At 45.7% G+C, this 24,044-nt stretch overlaps 3 protein-coding genes across 9 annotated transcripts in view; 1 reads left to right on the top strand and 2 right to left on the bottom strand.

Moving 5' to 3' along the window:
* Positions 1 to 6,407: 6,407 nt before the first annotated feature.
* Positions 6,408 to 11,009, bottom strand: LOC147306500 (uncharacterized). 3 transcript variants are annotated; one of them, XR_015126427.1, is made up of 4 exons: positions 8,793 to 11,009; positions 8,147 to 8,618; positions 6,900 to 8,065; positions 6,408 to 6,791 (listed from the first exon to the last, which is right to left on the bottom strand). XR_015126427.1 is itself a non-coding variant. In XM_086275214.1 (4 exons), exons 1-4 carry the CDS (start codon positions 9,439 to 9,441, stop codon positions 7,831 to 7,833), a joined length of 1,287 nt encoding a protein of 428 aa, XP_086131340.1. In that variant the 5' UTR covers positions 9,442 to 11,004; the 3' UTR covers positions 6,408 to 7,830. The 3 variants fall into 3 exon arrangements, 2 of the variants coding, with proteins under 2 accessions (XP_086131340.1, XP_086131338.1); XM_086275214.1 differs by having other exon boundaries at positions 6,408 to 8,065; positions 8,147 to 8,357; positions 8,427 to 8,618; positions 8,793 to 11,004; XM_086275212.1 differs by having other exon boundaries at positions 6,408 to 8,065.
* cinp (cyclin dependent kinase 2 interacting protein) lies at positions 9,464 to 15,168 on the top strand. 5 transcript variants are annotated; one of them, XM_086275217.1, is made up of 6 exons: positions 9,464 to 9,721; positions 9,833 to 10,026; positions 10,805 to 10,967; positions 11,044 to 11,173; positions 11,913 to 12,042; positions 14,412 to 15,168. In XM_086275217.1, exons 2-6 carry the CDS (start codon positions 10,008 to 10,010, stop codon positions 14,612 to 14,614), a joined length of 645 nt encoding a protein of 214 aa, XP_086131343.1. In that variant the 5' UTR covers positions 9,464 to 9,721; positions 9,833 to 10,007; the 3' UTR covers positions 14,615 to 15,168. The 5 variants fall into 5 exon arrangements, with proteins under 5 accessions (XP_086131343.1, XP_086131345.1, XP_086131342.1 ...); XM_086275219.1 differs by lacking the exon at positions 9,464 to 9,721 and having other exon boundaries at positions 9,728 to 9,962; XM_086275216.1 differs by lacking the exon at positions 9,464 to 9,721 and having other exon boundaries at positions 9,728 to 10,026.
* The window catches only part of znf839 (zinc finger protein 839), an 11,880-nt gene continuing 2,613 nt past the window's right edge, over positions 14,778 to 24,044 (bottom strand). The window contains exons 2-10 of the mRNA XM_086275211.1: positions 20,225 to 21,310; positions 19,911 to 20,042; positions 17,913 to 18,026; positions 17,711 to 17,803; positions 17,322 to 17,468; positions 17,135 to 17,239; positions 16,859 to 16,946; positions 16,658 to 16,769; positions 14,778 to 16,447 (exon numbers count right to left, since the gene is read on the bottom strand). Of these exons, the coding sequence (XP_086131337.1) occupies positions 15,976 to 16,447; positions 16,658 to 16,769; positions 16,859 to 16,946; positions 17,135 to 17,239; positions 17,322 to 17,468; positions 17,711 to 17,803; positions 17,913 to 18,026; positions 19,911 to 20,042; positions 20,225 to 21,310 (2,349 nt within the window). The 3' untranslated portion in view covers positions 14,778 to 15,975. The remainder of the gene's footprint in view (positions 16,448 to 16,657; positions 16,770 to 16,858; positions 16,947 to 17,134; positions 17,240 to 17,321; positions 17,469 to 17,710; positions 17,804 to 17,912; positions 18,027 to 19,910; positions 20,043 to 20,224; positions 21,311 to 24,044) is intronic.

Below are 24,044 nucleotides of genomic sequence, written 5' to 3'. Positions count from 1 at the left end.
ACCTTAAACACTTAAAGCTGTAAGCTAATGATAGCTATATAAGAGCAGATGCTGCTGGTGCAATAAGCTGCACGTTTTACGTTCAACGGATGATGATCTTATTAGTCAACTAATTGCAAAAATAATCGGTGACTAGTCGACTACCAAAATAATCATTTGTGGCAGCCCCCTGGCAACACTTTGCTAGACCCGCCCCTACACAGTTACCAGCTGTCAGCTACATAGAAAAGGATCCTGGTGTTATTTGTCTCTCAGAAACAGTTGATAACTTCAACTCATTCATGTCACCTAAAAGGTAAACCTGTTTCTCCATCACCTGTTCAGCTCTGATGATTCAGTAAGGACATCTCCTGGTTTCATCTTCATGTTTCCCTCTCACCACATATCCAAACTGACATCATGACCAGCAGCTTTACAGCTGTGGCTCCAGCAAACATCAGCTGATACTAGAAATTAATATTAAATAAATGCTAACAACAGCTGATCAAGCTTAAACGTGCTGCTATTGTTTAATGCGACCTCCGCTGGTTTCCTCTTTCTGATGCAGAGAAAAAAGCCGATCAGCTGATCATTGATCAGTTTCATGATTGAATTAGCAACTTTCTAGCTGAAGTAGTACGGGACAAATCGCGTTCCTTTTCACATTGACTTTAAAGTTTGACCTCCTCGGCTGTAATTGGTCCAGCCCAGAGTTGATCATGACCAACTGGCCAATCCACCACTGTTCATTTATACCGTTAAAAAAAAAAAAGAAAAGGAAGAAAACCCCATTGGCCCATAAAAACGAAAAATCACTAGCGGCCCACCGGGCAAATGCCCGGTATGCCCGATGGCCAGTCCAGCCCTGAAATACAGTCATGACAATAAACGAATATGAGTTCAAGGACTTAACAACATTACTTCAGTTACATTACACCAACATCTCTGATACATTAGCACTAAGGGAACACTGAATGACCTGGTGGTTTATGTCCATCTAAGATTGCCACAAAGTAAAAGATCTCTCAGCAACATTATGCAACATTTTAGCCACATTATTGCCCCGATCAGATCAGTGAGCTGGGATTTTCTATTCTAAGCATGAGCTACTGTTACAGCAACAGACATTAATGCTACTGGTGTCCCACACAACAACTCAATGTCCACTATGTGAAGCAGCCAAACATATGCCTTCTCCTCTCGTTAACAGAGATAAATTGCTGGCATATTGGTTTTACATCTATACTGTCCAGTCTCTCCTGGTGGACATACAGCAGCATTGTTTAATCTCATTTGAGTCATTGTTGACTTTAGCCATGTTTTCTGAGAGCACTGAAGCTTCTTTCAGCCTCAACTGAGGATACTGGGATGACTAAAAGCAGCCTGACAATTGTCATGATAATAAATACTAGTTAATCTATAGCACCAAATCATCAGCCAGTCACCTGTGACCTCGCCTCTTCACCTCTGAGCTACAACATGGCAGAGCTGCCTCTGTCACCTGATAAACAACAGTGAGACACTCCACATACATGCAGTCAGACATGTGCTTCAAATACAGTCATGAACCAACAAGTCATCATCCAATTTCACCTGTGATCTTGTGTCACCATTACTCTCTGAGCTTTGTGTTGGTTCTTCTGTCACCTGACAAATAGGACATACATGACAATAAGAATAAAATGTGGAGCTGCTTCAGTGTTTCTGTCACTTTGTGCAGATCTTGACTCATCAGTAATGTTTGTAGGGTGAGTGCGTTTTTACAACAATTTGTGCAAACTGCACTACAAGGTGGAATATTTGCAAAATCGTGACTATTCCTATGAATATGTCAGTGCCATTAGGATGAAATTATTTAACAGCCTCTGTAAACTTATATCCTGGCTGCTCGAGGCTGCTGTTTTCTGACAGTTTCAATCAAAATTAGAAATGCTGCTCTGAGACTGAGAGAACTAATAGTGCTGCATGTTGTGCAGTTAGTTTATAAAACACGTTATTCATGGTTACATACAATTTTAGACTGATGTGCGCCAAAACCTAGCATAGCCTGTAACGTTATTATGACGGACACATTTTATGAGTGAGCTTTGCTTTAAGTGACTTACAGGTTTCTTTGAAAAACACTTTCTTAAATCCAGATTCTTCCTTTTTGCCGCCGTCCTCCTCGCAGCGCAGGTTTGCCGCTGCTAAAACTAAACAGAGCTCCCTGAAAGGCTCAGCCAATCACATTGGCCATATTTGTCACATGACGTAGGACTCCAGTAGAGAAGTAATTTAACTCTTTCTGCACCGCTGGGTGAATGAGACGCTGACAGATCGTTTTTTCTTTCTATCGGGTTGTTTTTCTTTACTCGAAGAGATCAAATTATTGGTGGGGACAATTCAGTAATCGCTGGATCGCTGGTGGGGACACGTCCCTTCCGTCCATGCCAAATCTATGCCCTTGGTTCAGATGCTGATTCATGGTTTTCTTTTGTTTTTGATCTACTGCAGAATATTTTTATAAAATCCCAGGCCAGGAAAATCACCTAGATGTTTTTCTGTGATAAAGTCTCACAATTGTCAGCGTTCTTTTTATAGATATAAAAATATGGAAATGTACTGATGCATGAGCTGAATTGTAATATTTCTGTCTGAGGCAAAATTTCCCCGAATCGAATTGTGGATTGAATCGATTCTAGAAATCACTGACGATACCCGGCCCTACTGTCGCCCATAATATCCTATTAGAGCACGCTGTGGGTGCTCAGGTACTGCACTGCAGTGGTTTGAATCATATCTATCTAATAGACTCCAATTTGTTCATGTAAATGCACACTAAAGTTAATTATGGAGTTCCACAGGGTTCAGTGCTAGGACCAATTCTGTTTACATTATACATGCTTCCCTTAGGCAGCATCATTAGAAGACATAGCATACATTTACACTGCTATGCTGATGACACCCAGCTCTATCTGTCCATGAAGCCAGATAACACACACCAATTAGTTAAACTGCAGGAATGTCTTAAAGACATAAAGACCTGGATGGCCGCTAACTTTCTGCTTCTTAATTCAGATCAAACTGAGGTTATTGTACTCGGCCCTGAAAATCTTAGAAATATAGTATCTAAGCAGATTCTTACTCTGGATGGCATTACCTTGGCCTCCAGTAATGCTGTGAGGAACCTTGGAGTCATTTTTGACCAGGACATGTCCTTCAACGCACATATTAAACAAATATGTAAGACTGCTTTCTTCCATTTGCGCAACATCTCTAAAGTTAGAAATATCCTGTCTCAGAGTGACGCTGAAAAACTAGTTCATGCATTTATTATTTCCAGGCTGGACGACTGTAATTCATTATTATCAGGTCCTAAAAACTCCCTGAAAAGCCTTCAGTTAATCCAAAATGCTGCAGCAAGAGTCCTGACAGGGACTAGAAAGAGAGAGCAGATTTCTCCTGTATTGGCTTCACTCCATTGGCTGCCTGTATATCTTAGAGTTCATTTTAAAATTCTCATGTTTGTTTTTAAATGTTTAAATGGTCTTGCCCCAACTTACCTCTCTGAGCTTCTTTGTCCTTACCCAATTCAATTCAATTCAATTCAATTTTATTTATATAGCGCCAAATCACAACAAAAGTCGCCTCAAGGCGCTTCATAGATACAGAGAAAAACCCAACAATCATATGACCCCCTATGAGCAAGCACTTTGGCGACAGTGGGAAGGAAAAACTCCCTTTTAACAGGAAGAAACCTCCGGCAGAACCAGGCTCAGGGAGGGGCGGCCATCTGCTGCGACCGGTTGGGGTGAGAGAAGGAAGACAGGATAAAGACATGCTGTGGAAGAGAGACAGAGGTTAATAACAGATATGATTCAATGCAGAGAGGTCTATTAATACATAGTGAGTGAGAAAGGTGACTGGAAAGGAAAAACTCAATGCATCATGGGAATCCCCCGGCAGCCTACATCTATTGCAGCATAACAAAGGGAGGATTCAGGGTCACCTGGTCCAGCCCTAACTATATGCTTTAGAAAAAAGGAAAGTTTTAAGCCTAATCTTAAAAGTAGAGATAGTGTCTGTCTCCCGAATCCAAACTGGAAGCTGGTTCCACAGAAGAGGGGCCTGAAAACTGAAGGCTCTCCCTCCCATTCTACTTTTAAATACTCTAGGAACAACAAGTAGGCCTGCAGAGCGAGAGCGGAGCGCTCTAATAGGGTGATATGGTACTACAAGGTCATTAAGATAAGATGGGGCCTGATTATTTAAGACCTTGTATGTGAGGAGCAGGATTTTGAATTCAATTCTGGATTTAACAGGAAGCCAATGAAGGGAAGCCAAAACAGGAGAAATATGCTCTCTCTTTCTAGTCCCTGTCAGGACTCTTGCTGCAGCATTTTGGATTAGCTGAAGGCTTTTCAGTGAGTTTTTTGGACATCCTGATAATAATGAATTACAGTAGTCCAGCCTGGAAGTAATAAATGCATGAACTAGTTTTTCAGCGTCACTCTGAGACAGGATATTTCTAATTTTAGAGATGTTGCGCAAATGGAAGAAAGCAGTCTTACATATTTGTTTAATATGTGCGTTGAAGGACATGTCCTGGTCAAAAATGACTCCAAGGTTCCTCACCGCGTTACTGGAGGCCAAGGTAATGCCATCCAGAGTAAGAATCTGATTAGATACCATATTTCTAAACTTTTCAGGGCCGAGTACAATAACCTCAGTTTTATCTGAATTAAGAAGCAGAAAGTTAGCGGCCATCCAGGTCTTTATGTCTTTAAGACATTCCTGCAGTTTAACTAATTGGTGTGTGTTATCTGGCTTCATGGACAGATAGAGCTGGGTGTCATCTGCATAGCAGTGAAAATGTATGCTATGTCTTCTAATGATACTGCCTAAGGGAAGCATGTATAATGTAAACAGAATTGGTCCTAGCACTGAACCCTGTGGAACTCCATAATTAACCTCAGTGTGTGAAGAGGACTCTCCATTTACATGCACGAATTGGAGTCTATTAGATAGATATGATACAAACCACTGCAGCGCAGTACTTGTAATACCTACAGCATGTTCTAATCGCTCTAATAGGATATTATGATCAACAGTATCGAACGCTGCACTGAGGTCTAGCAGGACAAGCACAGAGATGAGTCCACTGTCAGAGGCCATAAGAAGATCATTTGTAACCTTCACTAAAGCTGTTTCTGTGCTGTGCTGAGCTCTGAAACCTGACTGAAACTCTTCAAATAAACCATTCCTCTGCAGATGATCTGTTAGCTGTTTGACAACTACTCTTTCAAGGATTTTTGATATGAAAGGAAGGTTGGAGATTGGCCTATAATTAGCTAAGACTGCTGGGTCTAGAGATGGCTTTTTGAGTAAAGGTTTAACTACAGCCAGCTTGAAGGCCTGTGGTACATAGCCGATTATTAGAGATAGGTTGATCATATTTAAGATCGAAGAATTAATTAATGGCAGGACTTCTTTGAGCAGTTTTGTAGGAATGGGGTCTAAAAGACACGTTGATGGTTTGGAGGAAGTAATTATTGAAGTTAACTCAGGTCTGCTCCTGGAGGTACCCAGGTCCAAGAGGAAGCTCAGAGGGGGCGGGGCCTTCTCTGCCCCAGCACATTAGAGAGGCCCCTTCACTGTCCACTTTTACAACACGTCTTAAAACCCATTTTTACTCTTTGGCTCATGACACAGTCTGACCCTGATTTTATTGTTTTAAATGTAATTCTCATCATCATTTTTATACTATTTTATTATTGTTTTTGCTATTTGTGCTAATTTTATTATTTTAAATATCATTTTAATAATTAGCTTATTTTGTTATTTCTTATTTTTTAACATGTTTAATGTATCATTTCTGGCATGTCAAGTGTACAGCACTTTGTGTTCAGCTTGGGGCTGATCTGAAAGTGCTATATAAATAAATTGCTTGCTTGTAGTTGAATGGTAAATGGCCTGCATTTGTATAGCTTTACTCAAGTCTCTAAGGACCCCAAAGCACTTTACACTACATTCAGTTATTCACACACTGGTGATGGTTGTAGCCACAGGCACCCTGGGGCGCACTGACAGAGGCAAGGCTGCCGGACACTGGCGCCACCGGGCCCTCTGACCACCACCAGTAGGCAAACATGGGGTTAGTATCTTGCCCAAGGATATTTGGCATGCAGCCAGGAGGCAGCCTGGGATCGAACCACCAACCTTCTGATTAGTGGCTGACCTGCTCTGCCACCTGAGCTACAGCCAAGCCAGTTGAACAAAGAATCGACCCTAACTCTCCGGTTAGGTTAATAGACAGAAGATCAATAAGTCTGATTAGTAAATCTGTAAGTAGTTAATTATTGGTTTTTAATGTTTTTCAGTCTTGTGTTGTTTTTTTTGTTTCAAATATTTGTTTGGATTTTGAAGCAGAAAAAAAAATCCAGACAAAATAAATCAAAACAGGAAGAAGTTTTATTTTGACATTTGAAGAAAACACGTGTCATTATTCAAAAGATTCAAATATGACATGTGACCTCAGAAAAAGGTTAAAGTTCAAACCCTGCAATAAATCAAATAAAAAACAAACAAACAACTTTTTATTTATCAACCGATTCAAAGTCCCGAAACACATTCAGTGTCTGAAATCAAAGGTTCAATAAAGTGATTGATTACCAAAGCGTTACCCAGAATGCAGCAGTGATAACGGCAGCTGCGGCCGGACCCTCACCATATCATTGAGTGTAACCATGACTACACAGAAGCTTTGAACCGGCCGTGTCCCCTCCCCCTGTGATGATGATGTCGATGATGTCGTCCTTTCTTTCGTATCGTATCTGTGAGGAAGCCGCAGGTGAAAGAATAAATGAATGGTTCTGTTGGGCCCAGGTGGCTGATCCTGAAAGCCAATTGGATAGTAAGCTGAAGGTGATGCGATGGCCCACCTTTTGTTTTACATCTTGATCGCGGTGGGCAGACTCTCACTGGCTGTGTCCCAATTCAGGGTCTGCACGCTTGAAGTACGCATTTTAAGTGTGATTACGTCACCGCCACGCGACGGCTGTCCCAATTGGAAGTGTACTTCAAATGCATACTCCAAATGCGCCGTCGATTTCCCCAAATATCAAGCGCGGCCCGGTGCATGCTTCGTGGTCCCATATATCCCACAATTCATAGTGCGGCGGTGGGTGTGGATAATTTTGCCGCGAAATATGGCAGAAGGGAGCGGCCGAAGAGTGAACTGTCAAAAGTAAGTACTGAATATGATGTCAAGAATTTATGTGCGAATGTTTAATAATGAAGAACATTAAAACATTGCTGTTGGCCACATGTCGGCAAAGTGACATTAGTGATGTCTGTACTTTCAGCGTTAACTTGGTTGTAAAGCCATATATATATATATATATATATATATATATCTCATAATAATCTGACAATACTATAATATTGGCCATATTATATTTACATTACCACAGTGAGTTGACTTTAGTCTCATGAACAACATTAACTAATTGTTATTTACTAACTAATCTTAAATGACTGTTCAGCACAGAAATGAAGCCCAACAATCATGTTTTACAGTCCCGTGGTCTCAGCCTCAGATACTCAACTAAAGTGATGTCATGACAAAAATGAATGACCAACAAAACATTTTTTCTCCTTCATTTCTGTCACACAAAGCTGTATGTACCGTTTCTCACGGTTAGTTTCATGGTTGCTAGGCAACCCGAACAGCGCGACTATGCGTATACCGTCCCATTTCACAAGCCTCTCACTTCCACACTTCTCGTACTTATAGTACACACCGTACGTAGTACGCGTAGTGTGCGTACTTCAAGCGTGCAGACCCTGAATTGGGACACAGCCATGGACTGGTCAGACACAGTGGCAGCTGAGCAGGTCTCCATGTGAGCTGGTGATGACTCTGACTCTGTGATTGGTCAGTCTCTGCAGGTCAGAAGTCAGCCGCAGCAAACGAGGACTCGGCTCAAAGATGACCCGGCTTGGGTCGCTCGGGTCAGGTCTGTAGTACGAGTCCAGAACCTCCAGAGTGTCTAGGCGCCGCAGTCGCTGCAGCTGCAGGAAGTCATCGTCAGACACGTGCTGGTGCCTGAAACAGCGACGGCAGGTTACCATGGAAATCATCATGACACTTACAACAGAGACACTGCGTGTGACGTGTCGGGCTCACCTTATCCGCAGCGTTTTCAGATGAGGGAACAGCTGTGGGAGGAGTCTGATGAGGTCGGATGACGAGCTCCAGGGCTCCAGGTGAAGATGCTCAAGCTGCGGTGCCCGGGCGGAGACCACCCGCAGGTCGTTGGGCTGCAGGTCCACACACAGCGTCAGGCTGAGCAGCGAGGTGGGCAGGAAGTCAGCGTACGATGCCAGGGGGTGGCCTCCTATTGAATATGCAGACATAAGAGAGATGCTCAGATAGACAAATACGAAGGGGGGAAACAGACACTCACCGTGGATGCTGAGGTTGGTTAGGTGTGGCAGTGACGTCAGCCACGTCTGCAGGTGACAGGTGGGTCCAGGTACGGAGTACAGGTGGAACACTGACAGGCTACGGAGGCGGGACAAAGGCTGCAGCGTTTCCTGTGTCACCACGGCGTCATAATTCAGCAGCTGCAAGTCCAGCAGCTGCAATGCGGCGTCACCTGCAGGACGATAAAACACACCTGAGCCATGTGACGTCTGATCTCGCCTGTCTCTGTTCCATCTCAGAGGTGAGGCAGGTCAGCAGGAAGGCAGAACACACCAGTGCCTAACCATCAAGATCAATAATCTAACTATTACATATCTCAGCGAGCGACTGATCCAGGTGTGCCAACCTGTGTGGTGGGCGGGGCTGAAGAAGTCGTGTGGAAGTGTCCTGTAGGTGATCATGGTCCAGGACAGGTGTGTGAGCTCGCTCAGGTGAGCGAGGACACCGCTGAGGGACGGGACCCTTAGGCTGCCGTCGTGGTGCAGCAGTAGCGAGGTCAGACACGTCAACTGACCAACGGTGGCCAACAGGTGAGAGGCAGAACAGGTGAGCTGCACGTTACAGAGGCTGAGCTGCGTCAGCTGCTGACTCAGAGGAAACAGGAAGTCCAGGTTCCTCAGCGGAATGGAACAGGAAGTGACGGACAGTCGCTGAAGCTGGCGGAACAGTCTGAGATCATCCACGCCCCCTTCTCTCCAGTCGTCCAGTCGCAGGCCGCAGAGCGACGGTAGCCAGGCGTGCAGCTGCTTCAGGTGCTTCCTCTTACCTGAGCGCAGCAGCACGTTGCCCACGTGCCTCTGAGCCAGGCTACGCCAGAACGAGCGGTTATAGCGCGAGAGGTTCTGCAGCACCACGCTGAAGCCCCTCCACAAGGGGCGGGACTTATCCAGCAGGTGTCTGAAGTATGAGCAGGTGCAGCGCATGCTCAGTTTGTCCCTCCAGGACAGAAAGCTGAACACCTTCAGCCACAACTCGGCCGGAAGCTGCAGCGCCATCTCTCACCTCCGATAATCGATCACGGAGCTACCTGAGCAGCGGCCCTAACGTCATCACAGCCGCAACACCGCCTTTTTGATTAGCTGAGATCGTGTCTATGGTCAGCTCCAACAGTTCTTCTTACTCTGCCTGCGCCTGCGTGATATTATTGATTATCGCCAGATTTTAAAAGATCTCCACAGAAAAAGAGAGTCAGTAAAAGTACGGCAGTCCCAGTGTTAGCGCAGGCGCAGTGACACTTACTTACAACATCCGGTCCCAGTGCTGACGTCACGGCCAGTAAGTTTCAGACGTTATTGCGCATGTCAGAGAATTGAAAAGGCTGCATCGTCAGTCACGTGTAAGAGCAGAAAATCAGTTTAAAGTCAGAACATTGCTTCTCGCGCACAGGTGAGTTTACCTGAGGAGTGCCGAGACCGGAAACCAGACACCCGCGGTCAAAGAAGACGACTGGAAGAAAAACCGCCGAAGAAGAAGCTGAGCGGGTGGAGCTGGTCGGAGCTGATCGATCAGATGGAAGGTGGGTGATTGATAATCGATCCACACGTGACTAACCAGCTGATCGATGGCACGCGCAGCAAAAGGTATCAGCTGACTGGCGGAAGCCTTTCCGTTATTAATCAGCGATCACGCGCTCAGGGTCAGAGCTTAGAGACCAAAACGACAACAAAGAGTGACGTCATATGTATACACCTGAGGTCCCTGTAGGATTTCACCTTTGCCTGGAGTCACGTGGACCATAAAGGTGGGCAGCTTGATATCGATTATTGACCAGCAGGAATCATTATCGCTTCAGACCGGCAGCGTTACCATGGTGAAATACCCCCTGACCCAGCTAAAGTCAGGTAAACCCTGAGTTAGCTGGATGAAGTGACCTCTGGCTGCAGTGGATGAGGTCAGTGAAGCCAGACAAGGCAAGAAATCCTGGATATGTTGGACTGGCTTCATGGTGGGTTAGGGTTAGTTACGGTTGACCTTTGACAGCTGAATGATGCAATGAGGTGACTTCCTGAAGGCTGCACATGTTAAAGTAGCATCATGTCTTTGATTGGTCAGTGACGAGGAGCCGCTCATATTTGTTTGTTTTTAATTTGCTTTACTTCATTTTATTAAAATTTTTGACATTTGTATGTTTTTTTTTTTGTTTTTGTTTTTTTAAATGACTTTTTTTTTTTACAAAAAGTTTAGAAATGTTGTCACGTTCTGAGCTGTGAGATCACAGGAAGTGACAGAGGCCGCTGTGAGGCGGCGAGCTGCACGTTGAGAACCGAGGTTTACGCAGGTTTTATGGATTGTCTTGTGTCGCCTGCACGCTCTGTCACTAAAACCATCAACAACAAAATCACGTGACTCTGTTTTCAGGTGACATCTCAGTGACGTCAGCAAACAGGAAGTCTGCTGCGATCACAGGAAGTGCGAGAAAGATCAAAGACAACGCTGCCGACTGGCACAACATGATGCTGCGGTGGGACAGGTTGAATGAGGATGGCTTCATGGCGGTGGAGAGCATCATCAACATGAGGCGGTCAGTTTACTGATGATTTCAGGAATGCCAGGTGTTGATCGATCATGTGATTGATCGATCTGAAATCTGTTTTCAGTGCTCAGAGCGATCAGCTGCTGCTCAACAACTCTTCATCGCCTCCACCCTCTTCCTCATCACAGCACGTGGGCGGAGCCTCCGAGCTGCAGGACAAATGTCTCAAACTGCAGGAAATCGTTGACAAAATGGTGAAGCTTCAAAAAACTTTATTTACACTTAGTTTCAGAGACAAAAACAAAACACTGGTTCAGAATCCAATCAATAATCACACACACACACACACACACACACACACACACACACACACACACACACACACACAGAGCAGCTCCATCAGTGATCAACAATCTGAGTGCGGAGAGTAAAAGCTCACACAGACCTTTCAAAAGAAAGTGAGAACAGCTTTTATTGACCACTGAACAAAAGCTGATCAGTATTGATCTTGACTGAGCATGTGACACAGATTAAGGCTCCTCCTCCTTGGGCTGATGCGCACAACTGCTTTACGAAGTTAAACTGAATCTCAGTTTGTTGATTTAAAGTGATGCCATCATCAGGTTCACCTTTTCCCATCTTTCTCTGAGTGAGCTGGATCAGTTAAACCTGAACTCCCAGATAGAGCTAATCAAGCAAGATAATAATCAATAACAGGAATCAGGAAGGAGGCTATCAGTGTTCTGCTGGAGCCTCTGAGCATGCTCATATGACAAGCATTTTACACGTATCATGTGACCGATGAAGGAGCTCTGCTCTGATAGGCTGATCAGGTTTGATTCTGTTCATGAGGACGCGGCGTTTTCAGTGGGAGAAACATTTCGTCACTCTTCCAAGTGACAGAATCAACTTTTTGGGATTCGCTTACCTGGCTCATCGAGCATGCGTCAAGACCTCTAACACTGTGTGACATCATTTCTTGTTTCCTGTCAGGCTGCTGTGGTGACGAAGATGGCTCGTCTGATGACATCACAGCGTGGAGTAGAGGATCTGGAGGCGTTTCAGTTTGGAGCCGAAGGAAGAAAAACTCCTCTGTTTCACAGCTGGAGCACCAGCGAGTTTGGTGAGCAGCGTGGCTGATGGAAACCGTGTAGCAGCTAGGACTGGTCAGATGAAGCTTAATCTTAATTTTACGTTTCACTTTAAATCCGATGATTCAGCCACAGTTTACTGATGGAGCTGTGAGATTAGTTGCCCATAGCAACAGCCTCCAGCCAGATCCGCCCTCTACTCAGATTTTATTCAATTGTTTCTGCTGCGGTTTCTGCTAACACTAACAAATTCCATTAATTCTGCCATTATAGGATAAAAATGCTTAAATTGTGTCAACAATTATAATCTGATCTCATATCAACTTCATGATCAACGATGGCTGTCTGACAGTCATTGAGTAAAACACCAAAGTTTCCAACGATAAAAGACAAATGTGGCTCAGCTTTCACTCAGCTGCCCGCACGCTGAGCAGAGAAGGTTGAAGTCAGAGATGCAGAAGCTGTAAACGATCCAAATAGAGCCACGCGGGATGAGCTGGAACCGGATTCGGTCTGAATCTGTGATCCGAATCCATTTTGGATCTGTTCCGGAGCCTGCGATTCCTTGAAGCAGATCCAAACATGTCGAGGCTCAGACTCGGAACCTTTAAAATGTGGTTAGATGACATTCAGGGACTGAAATGTAATCCGATTACCAGGGCTTTAATAGTTTTGCAATTTTCATTAGTTTTTATTTTGATTTAGTGTTGACTTCAGATTTTCAATTTTATATCAGTTTTAATTAGTTTTTACCAATTGTTTGCTAGTTTAGTTTTTATTTTTTTGAAAATCCTTAGTTTCAGTTTAGTTTTGATTAGTTTCAGTTATAGTTTTAGTTGTGTTTGCAATAATTAAGTGTAACAAAATCCCAGTTTCATCATATCAGTCATTCTCTTCTGCTTATCCTTGGGTATGTTGCTATTCCAGCTACCATACCCTGCACCCTGCACAGGTCGCCTGTCTGTCGCAGGGCTAACACGCAGAGACAGACAACTCACATTCCCACCTATGGGTTCTTTAAATAAATAAATAAATAAAAAATAAATAAATAAAGGCAGATGAACAACCATTGATACCAGGCAACTATAAAATGTATATCTTGGCCCCAATGAGACTATTAACTCTTGCAGCACCGCGTGTTCGTAATTTTGGTTCAAGTGAATTGATAAACTTTTTGAAGGCAATTGACTCACACAGTTATGTAGATATCCCCGTCCTGTTGTCTCGGGATGCATCACGCTGCCTTGCCTGGGGTTAGCTTCTGTTTTCTGGGGATGAGGGTTGAGTGTGCTCCCTTACCTTCTCAAGGTAAGCTAGGTTAGTCTTCTTGTGTGAGCTTTTCAAGTGCACTTTAAGGTTTGTGGGATTTTTTCCCTTTAGAAATGTCCCTCATAATTTGTCTCTTTCCACTACAAGACACTTGCTTTATCCAAAACACAGTCATACACAAAGTAATCCCAAATTGGACTCTGGCGCTTTCTCCTGACACGATTCTGCGCGTGGACGGAGCAGCACAGACGACTCGACTAACGTACTGCCACCTGCTGGCATAATGAGACACGGCAAGAAAAAAAACCTGGAAACTAAACTTCATTTTCACCCTTGACTATTGTATGACACGCACACATCAATGAAAACTAAACACATTTTTGCTATAAATTCAGTTAAAAACAAAAAAAGGAAAACTAACTAAGATTATTTCCGTTAACAAAAATGTTTTTTCACTTCTAGTTTTCGTTATTTCGTTAACGATAATAACTTTGCCGATTACAATCAGACTGTCTGCGGCAGCCTTGAAACGTCACGGTCTCAGTTTAAGAGTCTAAAAGTCATCTGAGCTCATCTTCACTCAGATATTCTCCAGCGGTGACTATGATAAATGATCGATCGGTGATTAGAGTGTAACACAGTAAACGTTTGCAATGTAGGAAACTGACAGCGTCACTGTCCATAGAGTCACGGAGATGATAGATCTGTGATGTCATCACTGTCTCTGTCCTGATACATTGATTACTGATTGACTGTCAGAGCTTCGTGCTAAACACAAAAATAACAAACTAACATAAATGTGAGACTTCAGCGTTTGTAAAGACTTCTGCAGACTGTCTCCCCCGAGCTCCAACTTCATGAATCTGAGGTCAGTCAGCTGATTCAGGTGCAGCAGGAGGGGAGGAGTCAGGCAAAAAATACCTGCCAGCATACAGTTAGGTTCAGTGTTACCATGGTTACTGTCTCATAGTCGACGTTAACTCTCTTTCTCCCTCATCTCGAGGTTAAAAGACTCAGTTGTAACTGAACCTGCTTCCTGTAACGTGCCCCTGAGTGAGGCAGCACACTACCTGTCCTGTCGTGGAGCTGCATGCTGTGATCCCTTTGGGTGATTGTTTAATTTGTGTTTCAGGTGAAATCTCTCAGGTGCTGCTCGACTCGTTCCGTCAGGAGCTCCTCTTAAAGCAGACAATCCTACAGGAAGTGGCTCACACGGTGACCTCTGACCTCTGCATGGTCTTTCTGTCCTGCTGGCTCCATCAGCCGTTCATTCCCACGCAGAGCAGACTCAGGCTGGAGGCGTTGCTGCTGGAGACTGGGCACCGCCCACTGTGAGACCATCAGCCCTGTTGGAGATGAAGCACATGAAAGAGTCGCAACAGAGGAACGCCAGACTGATGAGTGACTCTATTGATCATCCATTAAACCTGATGCAGGTGTGACCCTGGCTCCACCTCGATGAAGGAGACTCACTCAGCCCCTTTTTTGTTTGAGATCACAGGCAATAAACTGATCAACACGTGACCTGTCATCAGCACAGCGGAGCTCACCTGTCGCCTCACCTGTACTTGTGTGGCTTAATTCTGATGACATCATTAATATTAAACATCTCCACAAAGAACTTACCCGCTCAAGGGTTTGGTTGCCGTGGCGATGTTATGTTTGAAGCGTTTTTGTTTTTTCTTGTTACATCACGGATTGATGGCAAGTTTGTTCAAACCGGAAGCGACACACCTGGTCAGACTCTGCATGAGCCACCTATAGCGATGGCGTCTGGGTGCTGAAGCCCACAGCCCGCCCTTTATGGATGTGATGTGTTTATGTGCCTGAAATAAAGACGGAGGTCTTTGTACACATGAAAAGTGTACAATAAAGTTGTTTCAAATCTGCTGTGTGTGTTTTAAATTTTCAGTGGAAGCACAAGGTGGACATCCCTGGTTAGAGGGTTGACAGGTGTGTGCGTGAGAACACAGACGCTTTGAGGTGGGTGGAGTTCAGCTTAGTTTATTGGGAGGAACAGGAAACACTCGAACAGGACAACGTTTTTTCCCTCTGTTCTCGTGTCGGTTCTCCGAATGTTCTCATCCCGTTTGGAGAACGTGTTGTGTGAATTTTATAAAAAGTAATAAAATAGTGCAACTTTTTAAACTTTATCTACATATGAACATCCAACGGATCACTTCACGGTCAACGAGTCCAGACACAAAGTTTACACATTCACAGCCAATCAGGAGTCCAGGAAACCAGGGAGGCTGCTGATGACATCATCACAGGTGGCACTAAACGAGCCAATCAGATGCACTGTACAGAGCCCGGAGTCTGCAGAACACGCTACTGCACCTGGATGAAGGTGAAACCACCTGTCGCCATGACGCCATCCCTCTGGTTTCTGAAGTCATGGCGAACATCATCAACAGGAGCTTCAGTCTGAACCAGAAATGACCGGACCTAAGTTTCCAGGTACGGTCTGGGGTCAGGTTAACGGAGTTGTTCGTCCTGTTGTCCTCAGCAGGGCGGAGTCAGAGCAGGCGCCCCCTGCAGGTGGCAGTGTTTACTACAGCTGTAAAGTCCAGCAGAAACCTGAGGGGGGCGCCGAAGGTGCAGGATGGTGTCAGGTACGTCTGTCTGCAGCACTGCCTCACTCCACCTTACAAGTCAGCGTGGTACAGACCAGGTGCTGGTTCCGGTCCAGGTGTTTACTGGGGGGCTTTGGCTCCGTCGGACGCCTCAATGCCCAGCAGGGCCTGGACCGCCTCCAGCGGCACGCCCTCCGGGGTCTGAATGTGCATGGTGGTTCCATCTGGCCCGTTAACGATCACAATCCCGTCTGAGCCCGGTTCTGCCAGCTGCACCGTCAGCCCCTCCGTCTGGATGTAGATCTCCTCGCCCTCCTGCACCTCTTTGGCCTCCGTGGGGCCCAACTCAGGGTGGGAGGGGCTTAGAGTCTGGATCAGGCTGGATTCAGGGTTGATGACAGATCCGGCTGTAGGGGTGGGCTCAGATGACTTTGTGTTCGTGGGGTCACTGGGACCTGAACCCAGAGCTTTCTCCAGCTCCGTCACCCGGGGTCCGATGTCTGTCGAGCTTGACGCCTGATCCTGGTGGACGTCATGGTCCTCACCTGGGGTCACTTCCATAGGGGTGTCAGGGGGCGGGGCCTGTGAGGAGCTGTGAGAAACACATTGCAGTGCAGTGAGACAGGAGCGCTTTCCACAAGTGACCTCACCTGAACTCGATTTTCTAGAAATGGCCGAGTAAAAATACATTCGCCACATTACGGAAACCCTGACCTCACAGGTAACCTGTGATCACATCGTCACCTCAGGGCGTGGCTACCACGCACATGTACTCAGCAAACAGGAGGTAGAGACAGCTCACCTGGAGGAGTCAGCAGAGACTGTCAACAGTCTGGTTCCCTCTGGAATCACGAGAGGAGCGACAGAGACCGAGCAGGACTTCAGAGGGGTGACAGAGGTCACCGCGGTCCCACCTGGTCGGACGACATGCAGAGAGATTAAGAAAGCAGAGATAGATGTTTTATCTGTAATTTAGCTGTAGATTAGGACATTCCGGCCATACCTGTTTTTGGCGTCTCGAGGCCATTGTGATGCACGGGGACGCTGTTCTCCATCTTGAACCTCTTGGATGGCGGCAGCATCTTAGAGTTCTGGGAAGGAGACTGATGCGGATTAGAACCGTACCTCTAATCTTCAGGTAAACCTCAGTGAGAAGCTGTGGTCGACCTCATTGTCAGCTACGACTCTAAAGCTGTGATTGGCTGCTTAGACTGACCGCCCGACCGTGCGGGGACGTAGGCTTATCTTGTTATAACAACTTGGATGCAGGTGTGCTTACCTCCATGTATCGCACGTTCTTATTTGTTGAACTGGAGCCAGGAGACGCTCCAGGAACCACCTTCATCCTGTTCACCTCGTCCAGGATCCCTAGAGACCTGGCCACCTGAAACACAGCACGGTCTGGGTCACCTGTACGCCGCAGGGTCCACTTGTAACAGGCGTTCTGATGTCAGCATGGGCCTCACCTCTATGTTCCTGATTTCCAGGGGCGTGGCTCCACCCTGCGGGCTGCTGATGTAATCCTGGGCGGCCTGCCTCACCTGAGCCTGCAGGGACTCGAACTCACGGTAAATGTCTGGGAAATGAGTTCGACCCGGACCGCCGCGCTCCACCTGGAACAGCCAGGGCACATGATACACTGCAATAGCTGCACATCATTTACAGAGAAAATAAGAGTCAGTGCGATGAGAGAGCAGCTCAGTTTAAACTGTCAGCTGTTTGGAATAACATGCTCCACTGTCTTGTGCTCACATAATTTGCTCTGGCATTAATAAAGTATTCTGATTCTGAGCCCCTGATGATGTCACAGATCCTGGCAGGTGTGGATAAAGGTTTGTCCTTCGTGTGTGCGTACCTTTGCCAGCATTAGCTCCCACAGACTCATCACTTTGGTCAGACGAGGAAGAACGATGTCCATCAGCTCCTCATCCTCGCACTGCTCCACCACCTGTGAGCGACGTGATAGGACACTCAGGTGTTAGCGCATTAGGTGACTACACATAAATCAATATTTTTGAAGACCTTTACTCTGAAAGGAGCTGCTTCCTCCACCTTACCTCCTCTAGACGCTCTCGTCTTCTCTCTACCTGCTGCTCTGCTGTTACCATGGTAACACCCAACTTTGGAGGTCGACCACGACGACCTCTCCTACTCACGAGGCCCACAGTCACCTGCGAAAAATGAGCAATCAGATTCACCTGAGTGCTAACAGAGCAGGACGAGGTTTCTGTGCAAACTACTGTACAGGTGAGCTCACCTGGACAAGTGACAGATGTAGTCAAAGCTCTAATAAGAGTTGAACAAAGGTCTATTTACAGCAAAGCATCCCCGACAGCGCGTGAGGTCGCATATTGTGCCGTTTGTCCCATCGCAGACACCGTACAAAGAATGATTACTGTGTTTTGCCATTTTGTAGGACGATACTACTTTGTTGCTTTTATTTTGAAGGCAAGATTTATCCTTTTTCAATTCAAGTGTGTCTGTGCGTGCATGAATGCAGCTTCACTGTAAATGTGTCAGAGCCCATGTTTCTGAGAAATGTGAGTTTTCTGAGAGATGAAAGTACTTTAGTTTGAATTAGAGCTGGGCGATAGAACGATCACGATATGTGTTGCGAAATAACTTTTTCTCGATAGAAAAATTTAACTATTGTGATAGGCCTCGTCTCTTGTCCTCTTAAAAAAAAAAAAAAAGAACAGCCAATCCAAATTAAGTAGTGCAGAGCCAAACCAATCACAGCCGCAGCGTCACGTGACTTGTTACGTACAGCACAAGTGCCAAGCCGCACATGTGTATTTGTTTGGGAAGCAGCCAGCCGCCGTGCCGCCCGGGTAATGGAGGAAACGAGTGTGGCGACTAGAGAAAAATCAACTGAGCGTGAGCGAAGAGAAAACCGATGATGGTTCCAATGCGGAGAGATTGTCGAACGGAAGAGCCAAAGAAGTTCCGTAGTGTGAAGGTATTTCAGCTATTTCAAGTCTGACAAAAAACAGAGTAGCGTGCACTGTAAATGTGCCGAAAGCAAGTCTGGAAATACAATAAAGCGGTGCATGCTCAGGCTCTGACTGGAAGCACTAATTCGTCATTCGTCTTTTGTCAGACTAAAGTACCTGTTAAAACTGTTTGAAAAGCTAAGCTATACAACGAGGGGAGATTGAGAATTTCCTTTTAGTTCTCAGTTTATTTGATATTGACAAAAGTTAGTCAGTTTTGTCTGTTCTTCTGTAAAACAAACTAAGATTTATTTTTAGAATTAATATTTTGTTTCTAAGTGGAATTGACAATTTAGTCTGTTTCGTTTGTTCTATTTTGAAACGTAAACGCTTTAGCGGCTGCCTTTTGTGTAGTTTGCAATATTTGCCTTTATCTATCTGAAAAAGTCTCATGTTCCTTAAGTACATCTACCCTGTTGAACTTATTATGGGAAATAAATATTTAAATCAAAACAAGCTGCTGATTATTTCACATTTTACTTGTGAGCAACGGCACATTTAAATCTTACAAATATAGTTATTTGGTTTATATCGTGATAGATATCGTTATCGCCTGGAAATTTAAAAAAAAACATATCGTGATATGAAGAAAATATTATATCGCCCAGCTCTATTTTGAATTGGGATAAAGCACACCTGGAACACCAGGTGAAGTGACAAAGGAGCAGGCAGCAGTGCACTCTCTGCCAGGGACCTCTGAAGCACACGCAAGGTGAAGTGAGTGAACTGAAGCGGGTTACAAAGCAGCAGTTGTTTGTGCCAGGAGTAAAAATGAACTGAGTCACAGCTGGAGTTTTGTTCTTCACTCAAAGAGGAAGAAGCTTCTGCTTCGCAGTGTCACCTGTGTGCTCTCCACTGCAGACATTGAGCCCGACTGTAATGTTGCAGGGAGCAAATTTCTCTCCCTGAACAAGAACAAAGAGCTGAAAAGCTGAAGTCCTTCAACTACAACAGAACAGCGACGGCACTTTCACAGTCTGGGAACGATGATGACCGGCTAGCTGTAACATGAACTCTCACCGGCAGCCGTTCATCACTTTCATACTCCATGAGCAATCTCACCTTAGGAGGCGGCCCCAGTGACCGTCCCCGCCCTCGTCCCCGCCCCCTGCCTCGCCCTCGTCCTCGGGGACGGCCGGGGCCCCGATGATGGAGGCCTCTGAGTCCTACAGCTGCTGCTGGACCCCCCTCCACCTGCAGACGGACAACAGTCAGCTTACTGTCGACAGCTGTTATTATCCTGAATGTTTGATCTCCAGAAAGGGCTAACCAGCCATAATTAGCTGGTTAGTTAACAGCTTATTAACTGTACAGACAATAAGAAAATAAACTGTAGGATGACAGATCTCTGCTGTGATTGGTGGATGATTTCTCACTTTATTTGTTGCCGTGGCCGCAGGTTTGTCATCCTTATTTTTCTCCTCCTCCTCCTCCTCCTCATTGACGCCGACTGTTGCCGTTTCCTCTGATTGGCTGTTGTCTGGAAGGGGGTGCGGTGTGTTCCCCGGTGGGTCGCCAGGTGGCTCTGGCTCCCCGTGGGTCGGGTTCAGTTTGTAGTGGCGGTTCAGGCCGCCAGCACCGATGTAGGCCTTGTCGCAGGTCTGGCAGCGGTGGGACCGAGACTTGTGGCTGTAGGTGAGGGAGCTGCCGGGCGTGGCGCCATCCTTCCTGCTGCCCTCGCCGTCCTCCTCCTCCACGCTCATGTCAGAGTAGTCGTCTGAGTCGGACTGGTGACTTTCGGCGAGGTCCTCTGTCTTTATGAACTTGTAGTCTTTGGCTTTGTACTTCGGTGGTCTGGAGACCCGCCCGGACCGGGTTTGGACCTTCATTGCTTTTTTCTCCCTCTTCTTTGCCTTCTTCTCCTTCTCTTTTTGCTCACTTCTGTCCTTAGTGGGAGGGGCTGTAGAGGGCGTGGCCACCGTGACACATTGTGCAGCAGGCGCGGCGGTCTGTACTGGGACTGTCGTGACTGTGACAGGTGGTTTAATGGGACTTTTACGGGCAGCAGTCATCGTGCCGTTAGCAGGTGTTTTAATTAATGGAAAGCTAACAGTTTTAGCCACAGTAGTGGGTGGAGTCTTAATTATTGAAGGGATTGGGGTCTTAACAGTGGGTGCCGTGGACACTCTGATTGGTGTTGCCGTGGGTTTCTGACCTACGCTGGAGGCAACTGATGCCGTCTGGCCTGTCAGCTTGTGGACCAATGGTAGCAGTGAGCCGACCACGGGGGCGGGGCTCTGTAGCAGCAGCTGGATGGGCGGGTCTCCAGGATTCTGCTGCAGGAAGAACTGCTGACCCTCCTGACCAACCACGGGCTGGATGTGGATAATCTGAGTGCTGCTCACGCTGCCATTGGCTGACAGCTTCACTTGCGGCTGAGTGACCGACTTCTGCTGGGTGGCGGAGCCAGGCTTCACTTCCTGTTTGGGAGGCACCTGGATCTGGATCCTAACGGGCTCCGACTGGAAGGACAGACACACAGAAAGTAGATCAAAACACACGATGAGTGTGATTATTCAGAGATTTTTTACCGTGGCAACATTAAGATCACAAACTGAGTCGATGAAGAAGTTGGTTTAAGGATTCCTGAAGAGTGTATGGATAATGAAAATGGACTGATGAGTTCTTATGTCAGTGTGAAGCATTTAAAAGTTCTAAGGGCTCCAAATGTGAAAATTCACAACCAAACCCATTTTTTATGTTTCTGAACCTGAAGTTGAAAAACTAACCGTGTGGTTAAGTAAACAGCAGGTAAACATGTTCATAAACATGGAGACGGCAGCCCACTGCGAGCTGCTGCTGTCACGCCTCACCTGCATCACCTGTCCAGGCCCCAATCGAGTTGGACTTTCTCAGCATGGATCTTCCTCCATGTAGCTCTTCATTTGCAATTCCACTCCCATCACACTGCTTTCTGCTTTCCAACTTCCCTCTGTCACTGATATTTCAGATTTCATCTGTAATTCAAAACCTTCTCCTTGTCAGCGAGACCCCATTCCTACAGTTCTGGTCAAGGCCTGTCTACCCTCTTTGCTTCCCCTCATACAGTGATGTCAATACGTATTTGATCACCCTGTGATTTTGCAAGTTCTCTTACTTAGAAATCATGGAGGGGTCTACAATTTTCAGCATAGGTGCATTTCCATTGTGAGAGACAGAATCTAAAAAGAAAAAATCCAAAAATCACATTGTATGATTTTTGAACAATTTATTTGTGAATTACTGTGTCACGTATTTGACCACTTGCTTATCAGCCAGATTTCTGACCCTCAAAGACCTGTTATTTTGCTTTCAAATAGTCCAGCTACACTCTACACTCATAGCGCGGCTCAGCCAAACTCCAGTTTGCGCCAATGGCGGCCGCCACTAAGATTTAAAATTAATCATCTACAGGGTGGGCCATTTATATGGATACACCGTAATAACATGGGAATGGTTGGTGATATTAAAGTCCTGTTTGTGGCACATTAGTATATGTGAGGGGGCAAACTCCTCAAGATGGGTGGTGACCATGGGGGCCAATTAGAAGTCGGCCATCTTGGATACAACTTTTGTTTTTTCAATAGGAAGAGGGCCATGTGACACATCAAACTTATTGGTAATGTCACAAGAAAAACAATGGTGTGCTTGGTTTCAACGTAAATGTATTCTTTCATGAGTTATCTATAAGTGTCTCATTGTTCACAGCCATTGACAGGTCGAAGAGGTTAACACGTGAGGAGCGGATCGAAATTGTGTTGATATCTGGTGAACGCAGTAACCGGGTCATTGCAGCAGATTTCAATGCAAGACACCCTACGAGACCACCCATCTCCCATGTTACAGTTAGCAAACTGCTTGCTAAGTTTCGTGAAACTGGTTCAGTGTTGGATTTGCCAAAATGTGGACGCAAGAAAACTGTCACTAATGAAGAAACATCAGTGGCTGTCCTAGCTTCATTCAGCAAGAGCCCACAGCGTAGCACTCGCTGCATGTCACTGGAGAGTGGCATTAGTCAAACATCCCTTCAGCGGGTATTAGCTACTCACAAATGGCACCCTTACAAACTCCAGCTACTGCAGCATCTCAACGAGGATGACCCAGATCGGCGCACAGAATTTGCAGAATGGGCAAAACAAAAACTGGAACAGGACCCTCAGTTCACACAGAAGATTCTGTTCAGTGATGAGGCAAACTTTTATGTGAATGGTGAAGTTAACAAACAAAACCACCGCTATTGGTCTGACACTAACCCACATTGGATGGATCCCTCCAAGACTGTTGGAACAACAAAAGTGATGGTTTGGTGTGGTATGTGGGGTACAACGATAGTGGGTCCATTCTTCATCAATGGAAACCTCAAGGTCACTGGATATTTGAAATTGCTACACGATGATGTGTTTCCCTCTTTATGCACTGAAGCTGGCATGTTCCCTGAGTTTTTCCAGCAAGATGGTGCACCACCACATTATGGGTGCCAGGTCCGAGCATTCCTAGATGAACAGTTTCCTGGAAAGTGGATTGGTCGTCGTGGGCCAGTTGAATGGCCCCCAAGGTCTCCCGATCTGACCCCCTTAGACTTTTGTCTTTGGGGTCATCTGAAGGCAATTGTCTATGGTGTGAAGATACGAGATGTGCAGCACCTGAAACTATGGATACTGGATGGCTGTGCTGGCATTTCTCCTGCGGTGTTGCTATCAGTGTGTGAAGAGTGGGAGAAGAGGGTTGCATTGACAATCCAAAACAATGGGCAGCACATTGAACACATTTTATAAGTGGTCAGAAACTTGTAAATAACTCATGAAAGAATAAAGTTACGTTGAAACCAAGCACACCATTGTTTTTCTTGTGACATTACCAATAAGTTTGATGTGTCACATGGCCCTCTTCCTATTGAAAAAACAAAAGTTGTATCCAAGATGGCCGACTTCTAATTGGCCCCCATGGTCACCACCCATCTTGAGGAGTTTGCCCCCTCACATATACTAATGTGCCACAAACAGGACTTTAATATCACCAACCATTCCCATGTTATTACGGTGTATCCATATTAATGGCCCACCCTGTATTCTTAACTTACCACTGGAACTGTTCCTGTTTCCTTCAAAGTTGCTGCCGTCACCCCAATATTGAAAAAAAAAAACAACAAAAAAAAAACAAAAACAAAACGGGTCTAGACCTCATAAATTTTGACAATTTTTGTCCTTTTTCCAATCT

This window comes from Aulonocara sp. 'chitande type north' Nkhata Bay, linkage group LG19 (assembly GCF_057382095.1).
Source record: "Aulonocara sp. 'chitande type north' Nkhata Bay isolate Kocher_YH1m ecotype deep benthic linkage group LG19, A_spYH_male_GT1.1, whole genome shotgun sequence".
Lineage (NCBI taxonomy): Eukaryota > Metazoa > Chordata > Actinopteri > Cichliformes > Cichlidae > Aulonocara > Aulonocara sp. 'chitande type north' Nkhata Bay.
This window is presented reverse-complemented; position numbering and strand designations above follow the sequence as displayed.

Coding starts and splice junctions, on each gene's coding strand:
- LOC147306500 (XM_086275212.1), bottom strand. CDS start 9,441: ATGGCGCTGCAGCTTCCGGCCGAGTTGTGGCTGAAGGTGTTCAGCTTT. Junction 8,619..8,792: donor CAGCCCCGCCCACCACACAG/GTTGGCACACCT, acceptor ATCGTCCTGCAG/GTGACGCCGCATTGCAGCTG. Junction 8,066..8,146: donor CTGAAAACGCTGCGGATAAG/GTGAGCCCGACA, acceptor TCGCTGTTTCAG/GCACCAGCACGTGTCTGACG.
- cinp (XM_086275217.1), top strand. Junction 10,968..11,043: donor AGCATCATCAACATGAGGCG/GTCAGTTTACTG, acceptor ATCTGTTTTCAG/TGCTCAGAGCGATCAGCTGC. Junction 12,043..14,411: donor CTGGAGCACCAGCGAGTTTG/GTGAGCAGCGTG, acceptor TTTGTGTTTCAG/GTGAAATCTCTCAGGTGCTG.